Raw genomic sequence first — 25,482 nt, 5'->3', positions numbered from 1 at the left:
GGGTAATTGGTGCCCATCCATGATTTACAATGAAGTGTCGCCGAAGAAAATTAAGCCACAGCTATCAATTAAGATGGAAGGTACATCTTTACAACTGATTACAAACAAATGCACGTAATCATACACAACAAAGTCTCACAAGGAGATTCATAAGAAATCACGATCAAGCCAGGTCGATCATAACAGGCTTAAAATCCCACAGCACCGATTCCAGCGACGAAAGCGATTAAGCCAGCGGCGACGCAGACAATTGGAACAGAAACGGGAGCGTACTTGACAGCTCCAGAGCCGGTCTCGGTGGCGGCTCCACCAGTGCTGCTTGCAGTGCCGCTACTGCCTGAGCCACCAGTGGTGGAGGTAGCCAAGGTCGACGATTCAGCGGACGAGGACTCGGACGCAGAAGAAGCAGCACTAGTAGACCGTGCCGAAGCTGAACCAGACTCCGATCCGGACGCAGAGGTCGTCTCCGCAGAAGAAGATGTCGTGGCCGCTGCCGCAGACGAACCAGATCCGGAAGCAGATGTTGCAGTCTCAGACGAGGCACCTGTCGTGGAGGCTTCAGTAGCAGAGCCCGAGCCGCTTGCAGCAGTAGCAGATCCGCTGCTACCACCGCCGCTGCCGCCAGTAAAAGTAGCGGTGTTTACAGACAAGGTTATTCCAGCGCCGCTGCAGAGAGTCTGCGCGTAAGAAAGAGCAGCACCGTAGTCTGAAGGCTGGCAGCTGGACTGGACGCAAGAAGTCACAGCATCAATATACTGGTTACTTTGTTTACAGTCAGAGATATGAAAGCATATATAAAACATGGACCTACCTAGAGCAGAGACAAGACAAGTCAGCCGAAGTACATCCGGAAGAGCCCAACGAGTTACTCAAACAAGTGCTTGCGCAAGCAGGAACGCCTGACTGAGCAGAGACAATTGCGATTGAAGCAGCTAGAGCATAGATAGAAAGAGAAGTACGAGAGTACATTGTGAATGCTTTGAACAAGATAAAAAAGAGAAAATGCCAAAAATGTGAAGGTGGATAGTCTAGGTTATATACCTCTCCGTGATGACAGTTAGTGACGGAAAGCGTGGTAATTAGACTCGAGCGATGCCACATGTACATCGTCATTGATCTCGATGCATACGGCACTAGGAAGATTTAAAATCCTTGGCTTACATTTTACAGTAATTTACGTCTCGGGAAAATTGTTACATAAAATCCAAGTCTCAGCAACCCAACATTGTGGACACAAACAGTACAAAAACAACTGAATGAAATCAAGATTCCTTTATCAGATGAAGCAGAATTAATTTTGTCCGAGGTTCAACATGAGTATGAAGAAGCGGAGAATGCGGGGAGCAAGGTCGATCAATTAGGACGGTTGACTTAAGAAAGTTTTATATCGGGGAGCTATTGAATGAACTGATTCCCGAGAGTAACAAAACCGGGGATAGTATTGCGGTTATTCCGGTGTCATAGTTTAGTATACTGGGTCTCGGTTCGTTCATTAAGAGTTGAAAATTAACTGGTATATTTACCGAGCACCATCGTCTCAACCGTACCAAAAATTCTTAAACCTTTTTTTGACGTCATTCGCTTTTGGAACCCCGCAAATTCTGACTCCCGGAGATCTGACTCGGTAAATAGGACCGAAAATATGAGCAGAACGTGATCTGCGACTCGTTTTCACGGCGAAATTGTTCAAAATTTAGAAATACCCAATTCGGAGATCTTTAATGAAATGTAGCTGAAGCGGTTACACAAAATGGCTAAACTCCACTTAAGCCACATTTCATCTCATGTCGGGCTTTATCGGCGGATCATTCCGACAATCTCGTTTAAGAGTGCGGCTCAGATGATCAACGTCCAGTACACTCCAAGATATACTTACTCACCACTACATACAATAACGGCATTTTACTAGACATAAATGTTCTTTGCGCGGAAATTATCGACTAGAACAGCATGGAGTATTCTGTGTAGAAATATGTCTACTACAAATGTCAAAAATAGAGTAAGCGACCGTCAGTTTTAGTGTCGTAACTAATACTGCTCTAGCTCAAGCATCACAACTTGTTTCGTGAAACTGCAATCATTAATGGCAAAGACTATTCTATTCCAGAAACGTTTGCGGTATATGATCCTGCTACAAAAGCTTTACTTGGTGAATGTCCAGATCTCGGCGTTGAAGCTGTAGACGAAGCCATTGCAGGCGCGTCAACTGCATTCACAAGCTTTCGGCGTACGTCTCCTGTAGAGCGTGCTGCCCTGCTCCGCCGATGGCATGAGATTGTGATGGACTCAATTGATGATCTTGCTACTTTGATCACGTTTGAGAACGGCAAACCGTTTGCAGAAGCCAAGGGCGAGATTGCGTACTCGGCCAGTTTTCTGGATTGGTTCTCCGGCGAAGCAACGCGTGCGTACGGAGACGTACTTTCCCCTTCGGTTGCACACAACCGCGCCATTACCATCAAGCAGCCTATTGGTGTGTGCGGTATCATCACGCCATGGAACTTCCCCGCTGCCATGATTACGCGCAAGATTGCTGCCGCCATCGCAGCAGGGTGCACGGTCGTCGTCAAACCGGACTCGGAGACCCCGTACACAGCGCTTGCAATGGCGAAGCTGGCCGAAATGATCGGAATGCCGCCTGGAGTTATCAACGTTATTACCACAAAGACGCATCTCGCCGAAGTCGGGAAAAAGTTGTGCTCGGACGAACGAGTAAAGAAAGTTTCATTTACTGGATCTACCAATATCGGTAAGCTGCTGATGGAGCAGTCCAGCAGTACGTTAAAAAAGCTGTCGTTTGAACTTGGGGGAAATGCCCCGTTTATAGTGTTTCCGGACGCAAACATTGAAGAAGCTGTCGCTGCTGCCATCAACTGCAAGTTTAGAGGGTCCGGACAGACATGCGTTTGTGCAAACAGAATCTTTGTCCACGAAGATATATATGACGAGTTTTCTACTCTACTAACCGAGAAGGTCTCAAAGTTCTCGGTCGGAAATGGATTTTTGTCCGAGACTACATACGGACCGCTTATTCACGATAGAGCACTGGCCAAGGTCGAAGGACATGTAAACGATGCGGTGGCTAAAGGCGGGAAGATTGCGGTCGGTGGTGTGCGTGCGACCGAGGTCGGTGAGAATTTTTACATGCCAACCGTGATTACAAACGCGACACAAGACATGAGAATTGCGACAGAGGAAACGTTTGGTCCTGTTGCGGCGCTGTTCAAGTTCAGTACTGAGGCCGAAGTAATCGGCTGGGCCAACAGTGTCGACGTCGGGCTCGCGAGCTACGTGCTCACAACCGACATCAACCGCGCTTTTAGGGTAGCCGAGCAGCTGGACTTCGGCATGGTCGGCGTCAACACCGGACTCATCAGCGACTGCGCGGTTCCGTTCGGAGGCGTCAAGTTTTCGGGATTTGGACGCGAAGGATCAAAATATGGCATGGATGAGTACATGACTGTCAAAGCCATCACATTCGGAGGCATTGGTGCCAGATATTAGATATTTTTGCTTACTTGTAGTCATAAATATGTACATCCGAATTATCGATGCTCAACACCATTCAACATAACACCAAATGAAATATATACAGACCCCGTCCATACACTTCCGTCATTAATAATCATAAAAACTCACTCACACATAATGCGCTTATTTTCTTGGCCCGACTTTTAAACTTCGAACCCGCTTTAGTAGGCCGCCGTTCTCTGATGGACTACTTGGAGAGCGCGAAGCCCCTGCAGAAATTGTGCTAGGTGAAGATATCTGTCGCATCATTCGCGGTGCAACTACATGAACATATGGCGACTTGATACTGTCTGCGCTGCGAGGCATCGCAATCTCCTCTTCTTCCAAGATAATCTCACCGACCGATTGGCTTCGGTTGCGGTTAGCAACAGCAACGTTGATCGGCTCCAGCGTGCGCTCTCTCGAACCGTTCATTCCAATAATCTTCTGTAGCACAGATTTCTTACGTGTCAAACCACCAACGCTACCGACAACGGTACCATCTGCTCCATAATTGCTACCGCCAGTCTTGCTGAAATCAAGTGTTCCATTCTCAGATTCTCTCTCCTTCAATTTTTGTTGCAAAATAGCGGCGCGACTAGCTGGGGCACCTTCCAAAAAGGTAGAAGTGCCGAGTCCCAAGGTCGCGCTGCCGTGTATAGGTGTAGCCTTGAGCGCAGGGTCAATAACAGCGTTCGGATCATTCGATGCGACAGCTGTACCACCAGAGATCTTTTTTTCGTGGTTTTCCAGTAAGTGCCTGGGCATACCCAGATTATTATTTTCCGAGTCAATCGGAAAAGCAAGCATAGGAGCCTTTTCTTTATTTGTATTCCGATGCGGGTTGCAAGCATCAAAAGGTCCGTCGTGATGGAATCCGGTACCAAATATACCAGTCACGTCAAGTTTGTCAATCTTGTCCATAGACGCAGACGGCTTCTTAGCCAAATGGCGGTGCGCTCTTGGTGGAGAAGACGACTTGTCATGATGTTTTAATGGCGACGACTTCTTTTCCCCAGTTTGAGCATGTGACCGCGACTTATGATGATGGCGAGATTTTTTTTCATGTTCGCTGTGACTCGAGCGATCTCTGCTTGACGAACTTTGCCTGTGCCTGGAAGAATGTTGTAGCTGGGCAGCGGAGCTTGCAGCGTGCCGGTGATGATGTAACTTTAGCGGAACACCGGACGCCGGTGGAGGAGTCGCAAACGGATCGTCCTGTTCCTTCCCGGACTGTCGACTATACACCGAGTGTCTTGGAGTAGCTCGAGAAGATGTATGGGCGTGATGGCGTGCAGGTGGAGGCAACTCACGGGGTCGATTATCCCGATCCAGTGGCATATTTGCTTCAATTATTCCTTGTGAATCTGTCTCTTGAGATTGGGTGCCGGTTCTGCCGTGATCTGTAGTTGTCAGTAATAGTAATAAAAGTCCAAATTTCAGGGAGCAAACCATCACGTATTCCAACTTCTGCATGTAAATTCTGACGGCGAGAGGACCGAGGAGGTGGAGGTGGAGGCGGCATAGCAGACGAATCTCTCTCTTCTACTGATAATTCAAACAGAAGGTCAGGTAGTTGGCTATGATATGTCAGTATTCAAACAGATTAAAAAGTAGGGAAACTATAAAAAAAACGCGTACTTATTTGTAGAATCACCAAATTCTGAAGTGGATCTTCGCAATGAAACAGCTTCTGGACGTGACCTTGGTTGATCAGGTTGATCAACCGCATCATTAAAAAAGGGGTTATTTGAATTGAACGACGAGCGATAAGCTGAAACGGGAGCAGAATGTGAAGGAGTCATAGGAAATGGGGCAGGTTCAATCGACTCGAAAGGGTCAAACTGAGTATAACTTTGGTGGGGGAGTACAGTTGAAGTACGAAACGGATTCTTTGAAGCGAAAGCCATTGATTAAGTACCGCGACAAATAATTAACGGAGAGATCAGGTGTATACGCGTAAAACTAGACAAGGGATCCCGCAGTTGACGAAGAAACAAAAAGGGTGAGCTGTAAGAGAGATAATGTGTGACAAAATAAGTGTCGAAACCATGGAGTTAGATGGTTAATAGGCGAAAGAAGCCAGGGGGGGGATTCGGGTCTAACCCACATTGGTTTGTTTGGCAGACAGGGGTCGGCTATGGTATGAAGAATTTATGGTTTATGGTGTATATGCATAGCGTACTACTATTTATGCTAGTCACGTTCGCGTTTCGACTGACACGAATTTGACGCGCCAAAATGTGTCATTTATGTTTTCACGTGATTGTGTATTATATAATCTATTATGTAACTAGCTTGCGTGACTGCGTTTTATAACCGCATGAATAGACTCGAGCACAAAGCCCTAACCATCTAGCCCTAACCTGCGATGAGGACCTTTGTGCAAACGCAGCTGTGCAGTTGAGCCACCACCTGCTTTTGACGAACTGCGTTGCGTCGGGTACTTTCGTCACTAGAAAAAAAACCCACTAATTTATTCAGAGCTGGTCATATTTCTAACATGTCTTCGTCTAATCAGGTATGTTTGAATTCGTTCAATTGCATTTGGTGTATTGTTGGCTAACAGTAATTTGCTACAGAATAAGTTCAGCTTATTAGGTATGATTATTCAATGAATGTGTGTTCTGTTCGAAGTATTAAGTCAAATCATGATTCTATTTTATAATCTATCAATTGCACCTGATATTTCTCGACAATGTTCACAAATTTTTGAGGATATTAGAGCATCGCTAATCAAACTAGCTGATGACATAGAAGATCCCGTTACCGTTTCGATCCCTCCAGCACCTGAGCCAAAGGAGATTGTCAAGCCAACGAAGTCTTCAAAGAAGACAGATGCTCCTCCAAAGACCGCTCGTCCTGAGAATGCTCGACCGCGCCCTCAACGAAGCGCCAATGAGGAAGCTGCTCGTGACAAGACCGCCGGTCGTGCCGCTAACCGTGCTCGCCCAACTGAATCTGGTGCACCCTCAACAGGCCGTGGCGGCAGAGGCGGACGTGGTGGACGTGGTGGAAGCAGACGTCAGTTTGACCGTCAATCAAACACTCCTGCGTACGTTTGAATTATTCCATATCTTGTATAAAGCTAATTAGAGTGTAGCGATTCTGAGAAACAGGTGACCGAATCATGGGGATCAGCTACTACTGAGTTGAAGGACGAGACCGCCGCTGATGCTGATGCTACCGCTGAGCTTGCTCCTACCGCTGAAGACGGCGAGGCTGAGGCTGCTGCCGTTCCCGAGGAAGACAACTCAAAGACCTTTGAGGAGTACCTTGAGGAGCTGCGGCTCAAATCGTCTGATCTTGGTCCTAAGCTTCCTTCCCGTAACCCTCACGAGGGTGAGGACTTGAGCTCATGGGGAACTGTTCTCACTAAAGAGGTTGATGACGTCGATGAGAGCCCTTATATCACTGGTTTGAAGCCAAAGTCGAAAGACGTCAAGGCCAAGGCTAAGAAGGAGAAGACCATTTTTGAGATTGAGCCTCAGTTTGCTCAGCCTGCTTCTGAATCTCGACGTGGCGGCAGAGGTGGTAACCGTGGTGGCCGTGGCGGCGAGCGGGGAGACAGAGGTGGACGTGGTCGTGGCGGACGTGGTGGTCGTGGCCGTGGAAGTGCTGCTACCGGCGCACCCCGAAAACCTGCTACTCCATCTGTCAACCTTACTGACTTGTCTGGATTCCCTACTTTGTCGTAAATTGCAATCTTTAATCCTAACTCTCCTTGTCTCGTCCGCATTGCATTCCATCCATAAGTTTTACCGTCCACATTATTAAAAAAAAGAATGTTATTTTGCACAATGTAATGTGCAATGTTCAGTTGATTCGACGGGTTTGTGAACATTAAAATTGGAGGGGGGCCAAAAAAGTTTGTTATTGCACGTTATGAGAGCTGTAAATCTACTAGTTTTTGTTTCAATAAGTGCTTTTGTCTAAAATGATATGCATTCTATCAACCTGTTTTACATCTAACGGTACTCTACATTGTGACTAGATACATGGCTAAGTTCAAACTCAGCCCAAAAGTTAGCGTTGACCAGCCAGTGACTACACCGACAGTTCTATGTCGCTTAATTGGTTCCAGTTCTTGCATCCAGATCATTCCAATCTGTGACATTTGTAGACAAAACAGTGCCACCTTAAACTTGCGTGTGCTAGTACTCGCGACCACTTCGTGGAAAACGGACGACACCAAAAACGTCATAAACGTAGCTTTTGCTCGCTGGGACATAGTGCTTTTAGGTGGCGGCTTATTCATGTTTTCGGCTGTGATTGACCTGAGCGGTGATCGCACTGGTCTATAGATGTGCCTCCACAAAAACCGATACACGACCGTGTTCCACCTCCTTGCAAACTCAAGTTGGGAGCAGGAGTTCCACCAATCTTCGTAGAACAGCCGGTCGCCAAACCGAGTAATTTCAGCAAACAGATTTAAGACTAGTTCCCAGATGATGAAGAATGCCATCAGGACTGAGATCATCATCGGGAGCATGATCTGCAACGCGCACGCAATGATGAGACCGGCGACTGCTATCGAGTCGTCTTTGATGGGACCATACTCTGCTTGTGCCTGAGCTATGACAGGTGCGATCTGGAATTCAACGTGTAAGTAGAAAATGACGATTGCGCCAATAAGCGCAAGTGTACGGTTTAGCATGACATGTCTGCGGACGGCAGGTGTGCGTGGGAACTCTAGGTCGTATGACACTGAAGGCACTAGAAGCCAATCCCAAGAGTTTGCTAACGTCAGGTTAGCCGGATACACCACGTTGCCAAGTGGAGATGTTAGCTCTAAGATGAGTGCAGCCCTAAGCTCGTCTGATTTATTGGACGGCAGTGCTCTTAGCTGTCTGTATACGGAGCTGAGCCATCCGTTGTAAAACGAATAAGAGTGAATTTTCATAAGATGAACCACAATATGCAAAACAAAGAAAATAGAATGCGGCCATGGCCAGTCGATATACACTAACCAGGTAATCCAGCCAACAACAAATGCCAGTTCAAAGAATGATTGATATATCCATCCCCTAGTGGTCTGTGATACATCAGTACTGTTAAATGTTATTACTCGATCAGCATACCCATGAGATTGTACCCGATGCAAATAGTTTTTGGATGTAAACGCAGCTTAACGTGATGCCATTCTATAATCTAGTCAGATCCATTGTAGTCGTATCAGAGTCTCAAGGAATGTACCAGCACAATCTCGCAGGCTGTAAGTTCAGACAAACGCGTTAATGACAATCTGGGGATACTCAACTCCCGTAGCGACTCGTTATTGTGCCATTTGTACGCCAATGGTCTAAGTATTGATGTACACATCATAACCCAAAACGCACAGTAGAAACCCGAAAAGTTTGGGCTGGCTGCCTCCAGTTTGGTAAATTCCTTTTCTGATTCAGTTTGGCTCGCTGGTGTCATCCCAAGGTCATCCTGATAGCTGAACAGTGACGGACGTACAACGTATTCAGTCACCGGAAACCGTCGTAGTGATTTTGCTGATTTTGCTGGTGCCGGTAGTTCTGTTGTTACCAATTCTTCGGCAAACGCTACGGATTTAATGCTGGTCTGCATTACCATATCTATATAATGGCAAAGCTTAAAGGGACTTCGTGGTGAATTTGGTCTCGTTGGAGGTTAAACTCACGACTCGTCCCAAAGGGGGTGGTGGGCATATGCGTACGTAAGTTATCATATGCTTTCGTTGATTGTCTACAGATAAAATGGCTTACATTAATTCAGATTGTTTTGTTAATTAGCTGCATTTTTTTGCTTATTATACTGTACAGTATTTATGTTTTATCTCCAATTGTTTGACCTTCAATGACAGAAAACGCCAATGATATTTTCATGAGAACAGGATCCAATCTCGTATTCATACTTTTTTTTTTCAAGAACGAAGTCATTTTAGCTGTTAAATTTTTTTTACTACGTACAATAGAACAAATTACCTTCAGGTTATATTGGATATCTTAGTAATTGATATACTCAATTTATCATCGTCCGACCAATTGCCTGTTGCACTATTATACGACTGAACAAAGCAATCGCAAGCTTATAATCTACAAACTAATCTGGGCTTAATTGCTTATTAAATCTAACACAGTTCAAAAACTGAACAGACACAAACACGCAAAACAAGAACAAAAAAATTAGACAGTTGTACTTAGAAAGACAACAGAGAAGGAGACTGGTTGCAGTCAGGTCAGGCCACAGGAAAAGGCCTACTAAATAATCCCCGCCGTTAGAGCTACGTTGAACTTTCGTAAAGCATTTGTTAGATATGTGATTTGCACCAGCACCGCCATCCCAGTACATCCAACTAGCTGTTCTCAGGCAGACAATCGAATATGTTGATAATGCACAGATGAACCTTTCGTAGAATCAACGCTTATATCAGCACCACTGCTAACGATCGACCGAAGAGTATTCTCGCAGCTGGGCTCTATGACATTATGCAAAGCACTGAACACTTTGGATTACTCTTCCGTAACATCTAGACTACTGACTTTGTTGCTTTGCGTCATGAAGTGTTTCGCAGTTGATGAAAGTCCAGAAAGAAACTGACAGAAGAAAAAACCAAAAAAAAAAACGGTAGAGTATGTGCATACACTTTTAGCTCGAACTGTTCCCATAGTGTAGCAGGCATACGCATTTGGGCATGCGGTAGTAGAGATGAACTAGTCACAAACAATAATAATTAGCAGCTGGAAGATGCAGACACAACACAGCAAAAGCGGCACAAAGAGCAGAAAAAAATCAAACAGACTATATAAGTCAAAGTAGTGGAGGAAAACAGGTGACGACTCGCTTCGGTTCGCCTCGAGCGTGAAACAACATCATGAGAAGGAATTAGGTTGATAGTAATTACGCCGTACGCACAAATCAAGCCGCGAGATGAGCGGCGCAGTTAAAAAAATTTGAGGCTAAGAATTGCTGGCAAACATACTTTGACAATGGAGACTTCGCTAATTACAAGTGCGGAGAGTAAACTGTTTACATCAATGAACGAAGAGTTAAAAGAGGAGCTTGAGGCTGCTGCGAGTGAAGGTCTAAAGCAAAAAATGAGCAGTGCTGAAGATGAAAGCTTTGATAAAGACGACGAAGACTCAGATATCAGTGAGGAGGAAGACGAGCCTAATGACCCAAAAGAGCCAGTTAGTGGAATAAAGGGCAAGAACTTGAAGGATCCAAATGCGATTTTGGAGAGATATGCGTCGAGAATTAAAGTGGATCAGTTAGTACCTACAATTAAGAACAAGTAAGGTGTATGACATCTATTTCAAAGTACCATACTAACTGTATAATAGAGTTACAGACAAGTCAGATAGAGCAACGATAGAACAAGTGTTAGATCCACGTACATGTAAGATTTTAGCAAAGTTTATAAACAAGGGCGAACTGTCTGAAATCAACGGATGCATAAGTACCGGCAAAGAGGCAAATGTGTATCATGCAATCACAGAGTCCGGCGAACACCGCGCAATTAAAATCTACAAAACTTCAATTTTGGTTTTCAAAGACCGAGACCGATACGTGACAGGTGAATTTCGGTTTAGACATGGTTACAGCCGACATAATCCTCGCAAAATGGTGAAGCTGTGGGCCGAGAAGGAGATGCGAAATCTGAACCGGCTGTACCACGCCGGAATCCCGTCTCCGAAACCGATCGCGTTGAAATTGCATGTTTTGATTATGGAATTCGTGGGTGTAGAAGGTTGGCCGTCTCCTCGGCTACACGATGCACAGATTGAAAACGCAAAGTACGTCAACCTGTATCATCAGTTGGTCGCATACATGATCATCATGTACCAAAAATGCCGACTGGTTCATGCTGATTTGAGTGAATACAACATCCTTTACCACCAAGAGAAATTAGTCATCATCGATGTTTCACAGTCGGTCGAGCATGACCATCCGCACAGTCTTGAGTTTCTAAGAATGGATATCAAGAACGTTAACGATTTTTTCAGCAAGCATGGCATAAACTGCTTTTCTGAACAGCAGATTTTTGGTTTGATTATGACAATCACTAAAGACGAAGATCTGGCACTGGAAAATCTGACTGAAAGGCTCGCAGCCACGCAACCAGCATCAAACGAGAGCGCATCAATGGACGATGCGGTGTTTAGAAAAATTTACATCCCACAGACATTAGAGCAAGTCTACGATGTTGAGAGAGACGTGGCCCGTATCAAAAGCGGTGAGGGACACGACTTGGTATACAAGGACCTTGTGCATCTTGACATCAACGATAGCGAGCTGTCAACTGACGAGGACGAAGCCGAGGACGAAAACGAAAGCGACGAAGACGAAGACGAGGATGACGATTCGAATGCATCTAGAGAGTTTGTTGACAGACCGACGGTACTCAAGGGCAAGAAATACGAAAGCAAAGAAGACAAAAAGGTATAGTAATCTTTACATATTGCAAAACAATTACACACTAACAAACATAGGAGCGCAAAAAGCAAGTCAAGGACGAAAAAAAAGAAAAACGCGCCAAGAAGATGCCAAAACATTTGAAAAAAAAGCTTGTCAGTCACTCGAAACGTTACTGATCGATGCAATCAAGTGTAAATATAATATATGTACAAAAAGCATTTTAATATACATAAGCATGATCACTTTAAATGACCGGAAGGAGCCATTAATCGCTTTTTTACTTCATCGATTAATGTTCTGTTCAGATCAGGCAAAGGAGAAACTTCATGAGCAATGATCTCGTAACCGATCGGCGGATCAGATAAGCCTGGCCATAAGTCACTAGGTAGATAGTCACCGTTGCGTTGTCTAAACAACTTGCGCGACGTAACTTCTTCTTCGTATATAGCCTCTAGCTTAGCCAGTGCATCCCTCGCAACCTTTTCCATTGTCTTTTGCGCATTTTTCCGACGTATGACTTCGAGAACCAAAGCATCGTAGCTATGCATGAATTGCTCATAATAACTTACAAGCGAGTTGAGCTCGTCAAGGAGCGAATTGCGTCGATCGAAATAATTTGAAACGCTAGACGAAAATTTCTGCGCCGCCAACAAATGGCCTTCGAGTTGTTCCTGGTATTGACCTATGTCACCGCATAGCTTTGACGTAAGTTTATAACCATTTGAAGCCTCAACCAAGAACGACTTTATCGAGTCACTTGATACCTCTATATCAACCAGACGCTGCCGTAATTCATCTACGACGCCATCGACTTGCGACGCGTCATCACGTAAGACCTCTACCAAATCATTTCGATCCGGATCTTCAAGATCTGACGTGCTCGAGGTCATCAAGGCCTGTGAGCATTTGTCATAATGAAGTGTCAAAGATTCCAACAATTGGCCCATCGAGAATCCATACTCTCCTATTGATTCTAGTGAATCTGTGAGCTGTCTGTATACCGTCAGATCAGATGTCGGCCGTACAGATTGCGCAACATTCGACGACAATTCTGACAACTCGGCGTTAAACAAAGAGGTGTCTTCGACTATTCTGTCATGCGATACCTGATGTATGTTAGTATTACTATTGTCAGCGAATTTAAAGAACTCACTCGAAAGAAATCAATAGCCTGTCGTAATTGTTCTTTAAGCTCTTCTACCACGCTGTCATCAATGTAATCTTTCAAAGACTGTAAATCCTTCGTTGCAACAGCAGCGCTTTTCTTCAACACTGAAGCGGCAATCTCGCTGGAAACCGTGCGAAAGCCGGGATCAACTATACTTGTCTCTAGTCGTGATAAACTTGAGTCCAGCCGAGCACCGGATCTATCTAGTTCGGCTAGACTGTCTTTGAAATCCTTCTCATACTCTGCCGTAGAACTGTGAATTGCTTGATTTGTGTGATAGAGCAATGCCATTTGACTTTGTATCTCTTTTGTCAAGAACAGCGACTTTGAGTGTATCGCAAACGCGCATTCAAGCGACTCGCGTGCCGTATCGACCAGCGCGTCTGCCTGTGAGCAAACCGACTGTGCGATTGCTAGAGCGCGTTTCGCGTTCACAAACCATTCTGTTTCCATTCCTGCCGTTTACTCATCCGCGCTCTTATCTGTCGCGGGATTCTCTATTCGCACGACTTTAACATGTGATGGGTGAATAAGCCCTACAGTTTACGTTACGTACGTACTAAGCCGCAGAATTCAAGCTTTCTCCATCATCAAGCCAATTGAATCTTTAATTGTTTACGTTCTCTTACATGTTGAGCTTGTACTGTTATTCATGCGCTCACGAGCAGGTCGCTTTACAGTGTTCGATTTATTACACTGCAATGCGGCAAAGATCCATGATGCGATGCGACGCATCGCAGCCCCATCAGCAGAATTAATAAGGCTGAAGACGGATGTCGTGAGGAACTAAAAGTTCACAGCTTAGTCAACTGTTCCTTTGTCTGTATAGTACGTGCGCTGTGGCTCATGTTTGATTTGAAATCGACTATGAAGATGTTGGCGTTTCATGATCTCTGTCCAAGCCACATTATGATCAATGAGGCAATCTATAAACAAATCGTCTGTGTTCGAAACTAATATAATGTATAGTGTATATCTCTGATTCTGTCGCTATTTTCGTTTTCTTCTGTTTCTGTATATTTTTGCCATCAATCATGTGCCGTGATGTCGTTACTATATCCTCGTGCTGTGGAAGAGAGAAGAGCGTCTCGACAATACCTTGCGCTAGCTATCCGTTCTGCAACATCGTGGAGCAAGTCCTGGTCGTTGACAGATTGCACAACCTTCCGTTCCAGAAACGATCCAATCTAGGAAATTCGCAGTGCTCGACACTGGCAGCGGGAAGCAGCTGGTACGTCGACAAAGAGAACATTCCGTTTTATAGACACCGCAATCGCAACTCCTATCAGTCAAGCATGAATGACGGAAGCGACATCGAGTTTGAGAAAGAGAACCTCGACATTGACCCTGTTCATGAACGTGCGCTCGCGACTGCGATCGGCAATCGCAAACCAAAAGTACTTGCCTTACTTGGCGTACCGCCTTCAACGAGTCCGAAACCGAATTTGCGCAAACGTCGCATGGCAGCAAGGCAGGCTCGTGCGGATCATGCGCCTAGGACACCTATGACGGCCTTGTTTGGTACTGATCCTGTAACCAGCCGTGCCGATGTTGCGGTTAAGATCGGTCGCCCAAAGCTTTTACGATTATGAATGAAGTATTGCATTTTACGACGGCTCCGACTCCGATATTTAGCATGAAAAATTACGTATATATAGAGTACATTCCAATTCCTTATCATAATAACACATAAACACTGGCCGTAGTATCAATCCTTTTGTCTCTGCTCAGTCTCCACTGTAGATTGAGCCGCCTTTTCCGCTGCTGCCACCGTTCTATCCCGCAAATTGCGAATCTGCCTCAATCTGTACTGCCAGTTGGACAAGTACTCATCGTCCGGCCGAGCGTGCCACACGACGGCAAAAATATCAGCATTGAATGCAATGTTACGCACGAACAATGACAGCGAGCTCTTGCCAATCACCTTCAGATGCGACGCAGGAGACGAGAAAATGGTCGACGCATCAACCGACGGCTTGACAAACACTCTGACCTTAAAAAACTGAAGCGATGAGTCTTCGCTGCCTCCAATCAATGCCGAAGCTATTGAAGACGAAGTTGAATCTGGGTCAAATGTGGTAGCGTGCCGTGTGTGAGGTGAAATGACAATGTTGATGAAATTGAACTGCGATCGGATTGTGTCAAATTGAAACTGCTTCCCGGAATCATTCCAATAAATATTGACATAATTGTTTCCAATATGACGCTTCTTATTTGACAAGCTTTCTCCATCGAACGGTGCATCCTCAGACTCTGATTCTGACCCCGACCCCGACCCCGACCGCCGGCTAGGCATTATTGTAGTACAATGAAATATAGCTTGCGTGATCTTGTCAGAGTAAGCGTACGCATATTCACCATCAGTATCATTCTCTGTATCAAGCCCACCGGTATAAACCTGCGTATTTCCACGCAATCGTATCAACTTGCCCATGTCGTCCAAAAAGTCAAGATACGGCTTGGATCCAACCGAGTTTGCGAGGATATCGTTCTCTGAACTCTGGTTTAAACCAATATATATAATACCAATCTTATGAAACTCTACCACTGGAGTCCGATCAAACATGCTGATCGCACGAACGGTCGCCCACTCCGACGGATTCTGAATCAAAGTCGGCGACAACGTTGATTGGAACTCAGGTGGCGTTACGAGCTCGGTAAAAAAGTACCCTGGCAAAAACGACAGCTGATCATCGGCAGAAATAGAATCAGCAGGCGGCGACGGCGATCTTGCTTCAGTGTTGCTCGACCGCAAAGATGCGCCTCCAGACAGCAGCAACTTAGGATCAGTCAACGACGGTACCATCCGATTATCAGGGAAAATATTAAACGAGGATGTTCCAGAAGGTCTTCGAACGACCACCTGCGACATACCGGTTTTCACAAATGTCTCAATAGACACTATGCTGATACCATGTATCCAAATATTGCCCACTACCTCGCTCTTGGGTCTGTTTCGCGATAACCCAGAAAACACTGTGTGCATCTTCAACTCAACATCAGAATATGTGAAACGTGAAATCAAATCTATAGATGCCCAGCTGCGCTCATCGCTTGGGGTCATAGGACCTGGCTTCTCTGGCCCCGCTGATGGGACATTCCCTGCCGTCTGCAACGACGCGCGATTGCCGTTAGCTAGCAAAAGACCACGAATAATGAACGGTGCCAAATCCTTTCGGTCGGACATACGCATCGCAAGGAACCAAGTCGAAACAACACTATAAGCCAATGCAATCAGGTATTGCGACAACACTCTACTCAAATTTGACGATGCAGCAGCAGCTGGTGACGTCGGTGTTGACGACGAGGACGACAGATCATTCGCGTGCTCCATATATTTAAAAGACATTGCAAACACGCGCTTGAAGTCATCTTGTGTGAAGTTTGACGTAACGGACGGAATTCGGGCCATGGCAGTCAAAAACTCCAAGATGTGTACACTCAGTCCAGGATTTGTAATTTTTGTTTGAAAGCTTGTGAAGATTTGTGACAAGAATTTTTTGATGGAAATAGGGAACTCGTAACTGCACACCAACAGACTATGCACACTTGGAGCTGCAACTTTCTCAGATGACATGAGCCCTACCAAAAGCGCCTTGACGATATTATCTTGGTCGATCTTGGAAAAGAACATATGATAACTGAGCAGAGAAGACATCGTCCGTACCAAAACAGCTTGAATGTCAGCACGAGATATTCCTCTTGGAAGCTCTACTGACGGAATTTTGGTTGAAATCTGCTCGCAAAATACCGATCTAAGCCATTGTATCTCAGTTTTTGAGTACATATACAGCTGCAAGTTTGCCAATTGAGGTGCAAGATGACCTAAAATGAAAGAGTAGACCTCCCAACTCGCACCATCTTTCAGCTGCTGCACAATTGAAGACAGCCAGCATGAAATATTCAGCCCTGCTATTCCCTGCTTTCGGGTAATGTAGTATTCCTCGGTAATTTCATCTCCTTCTTGAGCATACCGCGATTCCAGTTGAACTTTGTTATCATTGCCGCACACAGTAACGTAATAGCTTGCACGCGGTGGTATTGGTGCGCCCAGAATCTCATCTGGCTCTGGGTGTATCCACAGCGCATCTTTGCGTGCTTCAGGTGCCATTCGTGGATAATGTCGACCAAGGGTGTCTGCTAGGCCATCCATGTCGGTAATGGTTAATAGCACTACTCTTGAAGCCTTGTTTACACGTATCCGGAAGAGCAATCGATATATGATTACCACAGTCTCCGGATCCCATTCCGACGGCACGTTTGTGATTTTTAGCAAAGTTTTGTAAATCACAGCACATTTAGCGCCATTACGCTCTAGACCATGCAAAAACATAATCACAAACGCTTTAGCAATGATATGAGATGCGGTAAAAACGATTGGCACGTCTTCAATTGTTGGGCCAAGTTCGCTAGTTAGAGGTGCCACTTTTGACTGTGATGAAGATGCACTAGATTGAGACGAATGTAGTGCAGGTATCGAGGTTGTCAAGTTGAACTCTGTACTGTTCAGATCCATAATCGACTGTCGCTTTTGCGTTGTAGAATTCGAAATCGCCTGGTTGTGAGTGCGCATGCAACTGTGGAACAATGCCACCAGCTTTTTGAAGCCGTCGATCTCTAGTAATGCGGCAACTCCTACACCAAAATCGATGACTTGCGCCAGCATGTTCATATCAGACTCAATTGGAATAGAACTAAATATTCTATCCAGAAACTGCTCCACGACATCCTCTTCACAAACTTCTTTAACAATCCAGTACACCGCTTTCATATGGTGAATGACTTTTGTTCGTAAAGCTAGCGATCTTGACTGATCACGGTAGAAAGCTTGCAGTATTTCCTCAACATGATTTTGCCAGCCACTTGTCGATGGAAAACAAATGTGCTCTTGCACGTAATAGCTGACAACCAAATCAGCGGTTTCTTCGTCAAGATGTGGGCTCACCTCGAGGAAAAAACCGATAAGCAGCTCCGCAGGACCAGCAAAAGTATCAGCAAGATAAGAAGCCTTCAACTTTAACAGAATCTGTTCTAGATAATGTCTGACTGAGTTTGCCGGATCGGTTTCCTCATCAAGGCCAGATGACATTTCTACCCCTTTAATTGGTAAAATCGCATTCTTTGATGCACGCGCAATTATTACCAAGGGCGAATCTGGTGACTTATAGTCCTCATAGCGGATGTTGTTGTAAACTTCATTGTTCAAGAGCAACTTCATCATGCTCTTACACACTGCCTGGTCAATTAAAATATTGTTCGCAGAGTTCATTACTATGTTAAATGACCTAGTGGTAGAGTTCAGATTCAGATTGTAAACTTTCTGATTTGTTGGATCATGCTCCAACAACTTTTGTAAAAAAACTATAGCACCCTTTAAAACTCCACGACTCGGAGCCTTTTTTTCTCGTAAAATATCGTACAAAGTTCCGACCATGTTAGTGGCAAGATGACTATTCATCAAATGCAATATTATTTCCCAGCACATTGTGAATAATTCTGGAATTAAAGAGCTAGCAGCACATATTGTTTCAATGCTTTGCCGTAACATTGACAATGGTAAATTACCGTAAACAGTGAGGGTGTTCACCATGTCGATGCCTTCAATAATATCTGACTTGCTCGACGTTTTTCTGCAAATGTTGAGAACGTCTTTCAAAAGTAAAACAATACCTTTCTCATCAAACGCATAGTAATTGAACTTCAAAAGATTGATGATGTAAGCAGATATGTCATGAAGATTTTCTTCACTTGGAAGACTTGCTCGATCATCTGAGTTCAGGTCCTGTCCGACCGCTTTCGCGGCTCCTCGATCTTGAACAACTTGCTTGAATATTACATTCAGCCATGTCGACAGTATCAATGCGAGTGGACTTTCTGTTGGACCCAAAACAGGTAATTCCCGCCCATTTTTGGTGAGAGCTTTTAATGAGCGCAATTGAAGATCAAAATCGTTGCTCACAGGATATTCCACCAGAGTACGGTAATAAACCAGCTTATTAACAGATGTGGCATCTTCATCTCCGTCATATGCAATACAGGCATTAAGCAGGTTAAAAGCAGCCTTACGAACGTCGACTGGATTGTTTGGAGTGAGCATGTCTTGTGCTGCATACCATATTTCAACAACACTTTTGGAAACTGCTGAACGTTTGATTGCATCCGCAAATGCATTGGCTGCAACTAATCGGTCCTCATTAGAAGATCCATTTTTGAGTTGTGCAAACAGAACCTCGAAATCAACACCCCAAACTTTTGAGGTGCGACCATCTCCTAGCTGTGAAGAAAGAATTGAAGTTGAACTTTTACTATTGATGGATTCACTGCTGTTTGCCGTTGCATACGAAGTCTTTAACCCTTTCGTTAAAGTCCTGAAGACATTACCGATTCGATATGTATTACTCCCATCGGTAGCATTAGCCTTAGTCTGATCTGCTGACCCGCTGGGTAACATTAAAGACGCAACCTATAGAAATCTTTTAGCACCGAAGCTGAAACGTTCAATTGGCAGTGTCGCGACTCTACCTAAGGTCAAGGCGACGCGTCCTCTACCAGTCTAAACTCATCAGCATTTGTTGACATTGAGAACTCTGCCAATAAAACTTACCAAAACAGCGCAGTATAATTTACCGATTGTATTCTATGTTCAGTATAAAATTTACTGATTTGTGAATGAGTAACCTCTGCTTGTTTTAGCTTAATCTTTCTGATCAAAATCCCGTTCAAAGTATGATCAAGTTGGCTTTTGAACTTTGTTTCCCGTCTACTGACAATTTCAGGGGTCTTGTGCAAATGAACTTTATTTTACGCTCAAGCATACGATAGGGCTTTACAGCTAGGGCTTTTATAGCTAGGGCTTCGTTGGAAATATTTTCTCGCAAACGCAGTCCCAGAGCAGTCCACCTCAAATTCACCGAATTTAACACCCACAACACACGCCATTGCGCACCAAAGTTTGACGCCGAAATTCAACGATCTGCGAAGTCCAAGCCCGAACCGCACGCACTGCGGCTTGCCTAACGACTTTCCCCTGAACTGTAAATATGAACGTGGGGCACGAAGACAATGAGCACATTCATGAGCAACTTCATCAGATGCCGCTGACCGACGCCGCTATTGCGGCGGCACTGACAGCCGGTATGGATCGGGAGGAAGTAGACGCACAGGAGCATGATGTACCATTGGCAGATCAAGACCTGCACTCTGGTGTTGGTGACGAGCCGTATCACCAACATCGCGATATCGATCAAGAGCAACTTACCGCTGCTCTTCTACGCGGTGATATATCGCAAGAGCAGTTCGATAATGAGCAGATTATACACAATGATGATCAGTTTCAGCAATTGCAAAATTTCAATAAACAATTTGACCAAGCACAACTCAACAACGCACAGCATGCAGAACTTCAACACACAGACGGCGCATATTCATACCAACAAGACGAGCATCCGGATGACCAGCTTCATGCCGAAATACCATTTGATCCACAACTGCAGTTGCTTGATTCGGTCAATGAGAGCCAGGATCAAATCAATGACAACGCTCTTGTAGAAAGCTCTAGTGAGGCAATTGATACGCATCTAGTACCGACTGAGGGCGACAGTGCTTTGAGTGATATTAATTTGAACGAGCTCATCATGGGTATGGACTTGTCAGATCCGGTCGCCGCCATAGCCCAACTTCAGAGTGCCACCAATATTGATCCAGAAATTTTGCTACAGGCTATTACGACTGCCTTGTCCACCATTCTTGGTGAAGATGAAGCGTATGAAGTTGTTGAAGAATCGGGTCATGGCGAAGATGGATTACCTCGTAAGAAACGCCGAATAAGGCGGCGATTACCGCCGAAGAATGCCGAGGAGCGCGAAAGGCTGCAGCTGACCAACAGACGGAGAAAGAAACGATGGCGTCAGCTTAACAACGAGCGGAGTAAGCTGTTTGATTTTGTCTTGGTATATTTAATACTGATCGAATCACTTAGACAAGGACAATGACCTTCGTGCGCGTTTAAATAGACGGGCTGATACTTTGTTTGGAAAAAGTCCGTCCGAGAAAAGACAACAATGGATTGAGCATGAGTTTGTTAAGCGGCGGGAAAAGCGCATTAGCAGAATGCAAACAGTTTTCAATCCCGCAGACGCACTTGCAAATTTATTTGGCCAAGTCGGAGCTGGCGACGAGCTGCAGGCGGCTCTTGCCGAGATTATGGGCCGAGATGGTGATATTGACAAGTTTAATGATACCCTGTTGCAGCTGGCGAAAGATCCAAATCTTGTTAAGACTCTAACTTCCATGATGCAAGAGACAGGCAACACTGAAGGTGTAGTAGTGGAGAATGGTGATAATTCAGCGTCAAATGAGGTATTGCTACCGCCAGATGGCTTCAATAATGCCGAAGGGGCGCAAGAAGAGGTATCACTACGATCTGATAACTTCACTACGGTTGAAGAAGTTCAAGAGGAAGTTTTACCTCCGCCCGACAGTTTCAGTAATGCGGAAGAAGTGCAAAAAGAAGTATCATTACCGCCTGACAGCTTAAGCACTGCTACAGAGGTGCAAGAGAAACATTCGCTACCCCCTGACAGTTTCGATAATGCTGAAGAGGCGAAAGACGGGGAGCAATTAGAGGCGCAAGAAGTCGAAAAAAATAGTGACAGTGCCGTACTCAAAAGCGATTAACATAGTCAATATCAACAAATAAACAATAGGTTATTAATTTGAGAGAAAATCAAGAGAGAGAAAAGAAGACAAGGTCATGCATATAACTATCCGTAAATGACCAGTAGAAACTGGTCTTGGATCTAATCGCTTGGCTAATACTAATATACTGTCTCCCAGGTTATAAATGTTAGACTACAAGTAAAGGTATAAAAATATTTATTCTCTTTAACCAGAAATGCTTTGAACGTTTCTCTTTGATGTCATTGCCTACATGGCCCAAGCCTGGTAGTAAGTCACAAAACGGACAATGTATGATCACAATCGTGAGAAACAGTTTTAAATTTGAAAATATTTGATAGTTCTGTTACGGTCTCATTTAATATTTTTACAAGTTAGTGCAATATTTGAGTATCACATAATCACCGATAGTGTTACTCGGGATGACAACGTCAACATCACGCTATTAGTAACCACTAATCTTCGAGTCTAGTTTTTTATTAAAACAGCGCAGAACAGCGCGGCTCAACGCTAAATGTTAAGCTTTAGCGCGTCAGAACAAAAAGTTTTCTTATGGTATCCAGCCGCGCGCCAGACAACTTTGGAGCAAAACCTTTATCTAACAACAGTATCGTTAGTACGAGATACATAGTAATTGCGTAAAGAAATTAAATGGCCACATATGTTACTGGTCACAACCTTCGACTTTTTGCTGCAAATGAGATTATATACGAAATTTAACAAAAGTCAACAGATGCTTACAAGCCGCTTCGATGCGTAGATCACGAACGACGCTTGTTCAGAAAAACGCCACATAGAATAAGGCGCCGCCACCAGAGAGCCAAATGGTGTATGTGGCGTTTTTATACTGTCATGTATTATGTATGTATGCCGCCCGCCGTCGGCAAGCTCCTAATTTTCGGGAACTTAAAGAAAGCGGCATTTGTTCTGTGACGGTGTCTCGTCAATGTCCAGGCTTTACCTAACCGGTGCTGATGGATAGAGTCATGTCATCGGATGTTCGATATCTTCCGCTAATTTCTTATTGCCGATTTTAGGAAAGTACAACCTATGCATTCGCAGAATGTTATTTGGCATGATTTAAATTGAACTGTCAACAAAATCTCACTTTGATGAGTACGATCAGACTTTGATATCTGAACTTCGTAGACTGTATTGCAAGCAGAAGTCAAAAAAGCATTAAAAGAGACGCCTCGTAGCTGGCAACTGGTGTTTATAGACCGCCACCAACTAAATCAATTGACATAATTACGTAGATGGCTGTTTTTTTGTATTACCTCGGAACCGGGGCGGCAGGTTGAGGCGGGTCAAACCGCCGAAGAAAGTAAATGCAGGTACCGCCGCTCCCGAAATGTCTACCCTTGAGTCAACTGTACCAGTTCTAAAGTGAGACATAATATGGCTCTTTGAAAGAGTTCGCGAAATAGAACCAGTTTTTAATGTGCTTACTCTAAGCATGACTTGAATGATGCGTGATAAATTAGGTCAAGACTTAAGTATTCTCTCGCGATTATTATGGACATGTTAGCTTCAAGATGCGTTTTCTGTGGCGCTTAAGATCTTATCAGACCATGTCCTTGGATATTAAGGTTTGTCGGTCGTAGCTACCGTGACGGAGGCCGTTAACAGGTTTAAACGTTCTTGTATTTGACTCAGTCGTAAACTATAATTCAACTTGCAAGACAGATAGACTCTACGGCAATTAAGCCTCCCTTATCTTGTACATCGGAAAAACTTAAGTTCAGCACTAGTTGGTAGATAGGGACACGAATCTTTCGGAGCTAGGACTCTGATTATGCTATTTGACATGCGCCCGTTAGCGCTCCATGTCAATACATATGTATATATATATATATTAACAATGCCTGCCACCTTCTCTAGATTGGTTCTTCTGTATTGGCAAAGCTATTATCCAAACTCAATTGGGATATCGAAATGGAGCAACCAGAACTTATCATTCACCCAAATATTGAGTCTCAAGGAGTAATGGACAAAGATGATCAACAGCTTGGAGAACTTGGATACAAGCCTGTATGTGCTATCGCTACGGCAGCTACTTATTTGACTAACATGTGCTATAGGAGTTGAAGCGATCCTTCTCATTGCTTTCTATGATTGGTTTCTCATTTGCCATTCTTACTTGCTGGACCGCCCTTGGATCCACTTTGAGTTCAGCGATGCTTAACGGTGGCCCAGCTGCTCTTTTCTGGGGATGGGTCGGCGTTTGCTTCTTCACCATTTTCGTTGTTCTTTCCATGGCAGAAATTTGCTCTGCATATCCGGTCGCAGGTGGCCAGTATTCTTGGGTTCTTTTAGTCACCAAGTGCTCGCCATGGGGTCGTGGCCTGTCGTACATTACTGGTTGGATTCAGCTTGCTGGCTTGCTGTGTATGGGCTCGACTGCTATTTTCCAATGTGGTGGATTTATTGCCGGCATGGCTGAGTTGGACAACGAAAACTATGAAATTAAACCTTACCAGGTTGTTTTACTTTGCTGGGCAGTGTGCATTGTTTGCGTTTTCATCAACATCTTTGGAAGCAAGATTCTTAACCGTATTAACGATTTTGCTCTTTGGTGGTCTGTCATTGGATTTATTGTTACGACCGTCGTCATTTTGGCTGTCACCCCCGGCAAGCGTGATGCTTCGTTTGTGTTTACGTCTTCGATCAACGACTCAGGCTGGAATAACACTGGTATGGTCATCATTCTTGGAATCTTGCAGAGCGCGTACGGAATGTGCTGCTATGATGCACCAGCTCACATGAGTGAGGAGCTTCACAATGCCACCAAGGAGGCACCTCGTGCTATGGTTATGTCCGTCTTTATTGGATTCGTCACCGGATTAGTGTACATTATTGCGCTCCTTTACTGTCTTGTCGATGTTGATGCTGTCGAGGCCACCGCCACTGGTGTTCCTCTTCTCGAAATCTTCTTTGACGCTTTGAACAACAGAGCTGGCGCTACTTGTTTGATGGTCATTACGTTCGTCTGCTCTTTCAACGCCTCTCATGCCTTGTTGACTGAGGGATCGCGATCAGTCTTTGCTTTTGCCCGCGACGGTGCCATGCCGTTCTCCAAGTGGTTGTGCAAGGTTGACAAGCGCTTCGACGTCCCAGTCAATGCTATCCTTGTTGCCGCGTTTTTCCAGTGCGCTTTTATTGCTATTTACTTTGGATCTGCCGTTGCTTTCTTGACCGTGTTGGCGATCGCTACAGTCGGTTTGTACGTCTCGTACTTGCTTCCAATCGTTGCTCTTATGATTGTTGGTCGTCGTAATTTCACTCCTGGATATTACTCGCTTGGAATCTGGTTTGGATGGGTTTGCAACATTCTTGGAGCGCTTTACCTGGTTTTCACGACTATATTCTTTTTCTTCCCAACCTCAATTCCGGTCGACGGTAACAACATGAACTACTGTATTGTTGCTTTTGGAATTACTGCCATTTTCGGTACGGTTTCGTGGTTTGTGACCGGTCGGAAGAATTATATCCGCAAGATTGAAGTTTCAAATGGAATAGAGGTTACTGATGAAGTAAAGCGGTTTGAGGAAAGCAGCTCTGTTGATGAGAAATCGAGCTAAAGTGTAAAGATAAGTTGAAAGGTATTGGGAAATTGTAGATATGAGTTTTGTTTCAAAATTTTTAATAAAAAATATATGTGAATTCTAGACTATAAATAAATATACGTCGTTCTATGTTTATCTAATAATCCGGGGGTTAATCTTACGTGGAAATGAGAAATG

General features: G+C 44.6%; 10 protein-coding genes across 10 annotated transcripts; 5 read left to right on the top strand and 5 right to left on the bottom strand.

Moving 5' to 3' along the window:
* Positions 1-56: 56 nt before the first annotated feature.
* On the bottom strand, positions 57-1,196 carry V1512DRAFT_261284 (uncharacterized protein). The gene is made up of 2 exons (XM_066916045.1): positions 812-1,196; positions 57-762 (listed from the first exon to the last, which is right to left on the bottom strand). Exons 1-2 carry the CDS (start codon positions 1,111-1,113, stop codon positions 189-191), a joined length of 876 nt encoding a protein of 291 aa, XP_066772205.1. The 5' UTR covers positions 1,114-1,196; the 3' UTR covers positions 57-188.
* Positions 1,197-1,915: 719 nt separating this feature from the next.
* On the top strand, positions 1,916-3,504 carry V1512DRAFT_205821 (Aldehyde/histidinol dehydrogenase; the record flags this gene model as incomplete). Its single annotated transcript, XM_066913372.1, has 2 exons — positions 1,916-1,999; positions 2,044-3,504. 2 exons carry the CDS (start codon positions 1,916-1,918, stop codon positions 3,502-3,504), a joined length of 1,545 nt encoding a protein of 514 aa, XP_066772204.1.
* Positions 3,481-5,581, bottom strand: V1512DRAFT_261281 (Pal1 cell morphology protein-domain-containing protein). Its single transcript, XM_066916044.1, has 3 exons — positions 5,152-5,581; positions 4,963-5,090; positions 3,481-4,913 (listed from the first exon to the last, which is right to left on the bottom strand). The coding sequence occupies exons 1-3, from the start codon at positions 5,418-5,420 to the stop codon at positions 3,655-3,657; spliced, it is 1,656 nt and encodes a 551-aa protein (XP_066772203.1). The 5' UTR covers positions 5,421-5,581; the 3' UTR covers positions 3,481-3,654.
* A 336-nt stretch (positions 5,582-5,917) lies between these two features.
* Positions 5,918-7,475, top strand: V1512DRAFT_261279 (uncharacterized protein). The gene is made up of 4 exons (XM_066916043.1): positions 5,918-6,031; positions 6,093-6,111; positions 6,256-6,565; positions 6,614-7,475. The coding sequence occupies exons 1-4, from the start codon at positions 6,014-6,016 to the stop codon at positions 7,206-7,208; spliced, it is 942 nt and encodes a 313-aa protein (XP_066772202.1). The 5' UTR covers positions 5,918-6,013; the 3' UTR covers positions 7,209-7,475.
* On the bottom strand, positions 7,421-9,170 carry V1512DRAFT_275446 (MBOAT, membrane-bound O-acyltransferase family-domain-containing protein). Its single transcript, XM_066917827.1, has 3 exons — positions 8,707-9,170; positions 8,592-8,654; positions 7,421-8,545 (listed from the first exon to the last, which is right to left on the bottom strand). Exons 1-3 carry the CDS (start codon positions 9,088-9,090, stop codon positions 7,490-7,492), a joined length of 1,503 nt encoding a protein of 500 aa, XP_066772201.1. The 5' UTR covers positions 9,091-9,170; the 3' UTR covers positions 7,421-7,489.
* Positions 9,171-10,466: 1,296 nt separating this feature from the next.
* On the top strand, positions 10,467-12,129 carry V1512DRAFT_261274 (RIO1 family-domain-containing protein; the record flags this gene model as incomplete). The annotated part of the gene is made up of 3 exons (XM_066916042.1): positions 10,467-10,771; positions 10,821-11,919; positions 11,970-12,129. The coding sequence occupies 3 exons, from the start codon at positions 10,467-10,469 to the stop codon at positions 12,069-12,071; spliced, it is 1,506 nt and encodes a 501-aa protein (XP_066772200.1). The 3' UTR covers positions 12,072-12,129.
* V1512DRAFT_261273 (autophagy-related protein 17) lies at positions 11,915-13,600 on the bottom strand. Its single transcript, XM_066916041.1, has 2 exons — positions 13,049-13,600; positions 11,915-13,001 (listed from the first exon to the last, which is right to left on the bottom strand). Exons 1-2 carry the CDS (start codon positions 13,514-13,516, stop codon positions 12,135-12,137), a joined length of 1,335 nt encoding a protein of 444 aa, XP_066772199.1. The 5' UTR covers positions 13,517-13,600; the 3' UTR covers positions 11,915-12,134.
* Positions 13,601-14,696: 1,096 nt separating this feature from the next.
* V1512DRAFT_261271 (uncharacterized protein) lies at positions 14,697-19,861 on the bottom strand. Its single transcript, XM_066916040.1, has 3 exons — positions 19,668-19,861; positions 19,586-19,616; positions 14,697-19,526 (listed from the first exon to the last, which is right to left on the bottom strand). Exon 3 carries the CDS (start codon positions 19,512-19,514, stop codon positions 14,772-14,774), a length of 4,743 nt encoding a protein of 1,580 aa, XP_066772198.1. The 5' UTR covers positions 19,515-19,526; positions 19,586-19,616; positions 19,668-19,861; the 3' UTR covers positions 14,697-14,771.
* An 87-nt stretch (positions 19,862-19,948) lies between these two features.
* Positions 19,949-22,192, top strand: V1512DRAFT_261269 (uncharacterized protein). Its single transcript, XM_066916039.1, has 2 exons — positions 19,949-20,989; positions 21,042-22,192. The coding sequence occupies exons 1-2, from the start codon at positions 20,104-20,106 to the stop codon at positions 21,737-21,739; spliced, it is 1,584 nt and encodes a 527-aa protein (XP_066772197.1). The 5' UTR covers positions 19,949-20,103; the 3' UTR covers positions 21,740-22,192.
* Positions 22,193-23,611: 1,419 nt separating this feature from the next.
* On the top strand, positions 23,612-25,440 carry V1512DRAFT_261263 (Hnm1p). Its single transcript, XM_066916038.1, has 2 exons — positions 23,612-23,770; positions 23,821-25,440. The coding sequence occupies exons 1-2, from the start codon at positions 23,675-23,677 to the stop codon at positions 25,318-25,320; spliced, it is 1,596 nt and encodes a 531-aa protein (XP_066772196.1). The 5' UTR covers positions 23,612-23,674; the 3' UTR covers positions 25,321-25,440.
* Positions 25,441-25,482: the final 42 nt, after the last annotated feature.

This window comes from Lipomyces arxii (genome assembly GCF_038497795.1).
Source record: "Lipomyces arxii strain Phaff 12-163 unplaced genomic scaffold V1512scaffold_5, whole genome shotgun sequence".
Lineage (NCBI taxonomy): Eukaryota > Fungi > Ascomycota > Lipomycetes > Lipomycetales > Lipomycetaceae > Lipomyces > Lipomyces arxii.
This window is presented reverse-complemented; position numbering and strand designations above follow the sequence as displayed.

What these genes read in the sequence shown, in the direction of transcription:
- V1512DRAFT_261284 (XM_066916045.1), bottom strand. Translation starts at nt 1,113, where the DNA reads ATGACGATGTACATGTGGCATCGCTCGAGTCTAATTACCACGCTTTCC. An exon ending in TTGTCTTGTCTCTGCTCTAG is followed by an intron (nt 763 to 811) that starts GTAGGTCCATGT and finishes CTGTAAACAAAG; the next exon opens with TAACCAGTATATTGATGCTG.
- V1512DRAFT_261281 (XM_066916044.1), bottom strand. Translation starts at nt 5,420, where the DNA reads ATGGCTTTCGCTTCAAAGAATCCGTTTCGTACTTCAACTGTACTCCCC. An exon ending in TTTGGTGATTCTACAAATAA is followed by an intron (nt 5,091 to 5,151) that starts GTACGCGTTTTT and finishes GACATATCATAG; the next exon opens with CCAACTACCTGACCTTCTGT. An exon ending in AGAAGTTGGAATACGTGATG is followed by an intron (nt 4,914 to 4,962) that starts GTTTGCTCCCTG and finishes TGACAACTACAG; the next exon opens with ATCACGGCAGAACCGGCACC.
- V1512DRAFT_261279 (XM_066916043.1), top strand. An exon ending in CGTCAATCAAACACTCCTGC is followed by an intron (nt 6,566 to 6,613) that starts GTACGTTTGAAT and finishes ATTAGAGTGTAG; the next exon opens with CGATTCTGAGAAACAGGTGA.
- V1512DRAFT_275446 (XM_066917827.1), bottom strand. Translation starts at nt 9,090, where the DNA reads ATGGTAATGCAGACCAGCATTAAATCCGTAGCGTTTGCCGAAGAATTG. An exon ending in CAGCCTGCGAGATTGTGCTG is followed by an intron (nt 8,655 to 8,706) that starts GTACATTCCTTG and finishes ACTAGATTATAG; the next exon opens with AATGGCATCACGTTAAGCTG. An exon ending in CATCGGGTACAATCTCATGG is followed by an intron (nt 8,546 to 8,591) that starts GTATGCTGATCG and finishes GATGTATCACAG; the next exon opens with ACCACTAGGGGATGGATATA.
- V1512DRAFT_261273 (XM_066916041.1), bottom strand. Translation starts at nt 13,516, where the DNA reads ATGGAAACAGAATGGTTTGTGAACGCGAAACGCGCTCTAGCAATCGCA. An exon ending in AGGCTATTGATTTCTTTCGA is followed by an intron (nt 13,002 to 13,048) that starts GTGAGTTCTTTA and finishes AACATACATCAG; the next exon opens with GTATCGCATGACAGAATAGT.
- V1512DRAFT_261271 (XM_066916040.1), bottom strand. Translation starts at nt 19,514, where the DNA reads ATGTTACCCAGCGGGTCAGCAGATCAGACTAAGGCTAATGCTACCGAT.
- V1512DRAFT_261269 (XM_066916039.1), top strand. Translation starts at nt 20,104, where the DNA reads ATGAACGTGGGGCACGAAGACAATGAGCACATTCATGAGCAACTTCAT. An exon ending in TCAGCTTAACAACGAGCGGA is followed by an intron (nt 20,990 to 21,041) that starts GTAAGCTGTTTG and finishes CGAATCACTTAG; the next exon opens with ACAAGGACAATGACCTTCGT.
- V1512DRAFT_261263 (XM_066916038.1), top strand. Translation starts at nt 23,675, where the DNA reads ATGGAGCAACCAGAACTTATCATTCACCCAAATATTGAGTCTCAAGGA. An exon ending in GAGAACTTGGATACAAGCCT is followed by an intron (nt 23,771 to 23,820) that starts GTATGTGCTATC and finishes CATGTGCTATAG; the next exon opens with GAGTTGAAGCGATCCTTCTC.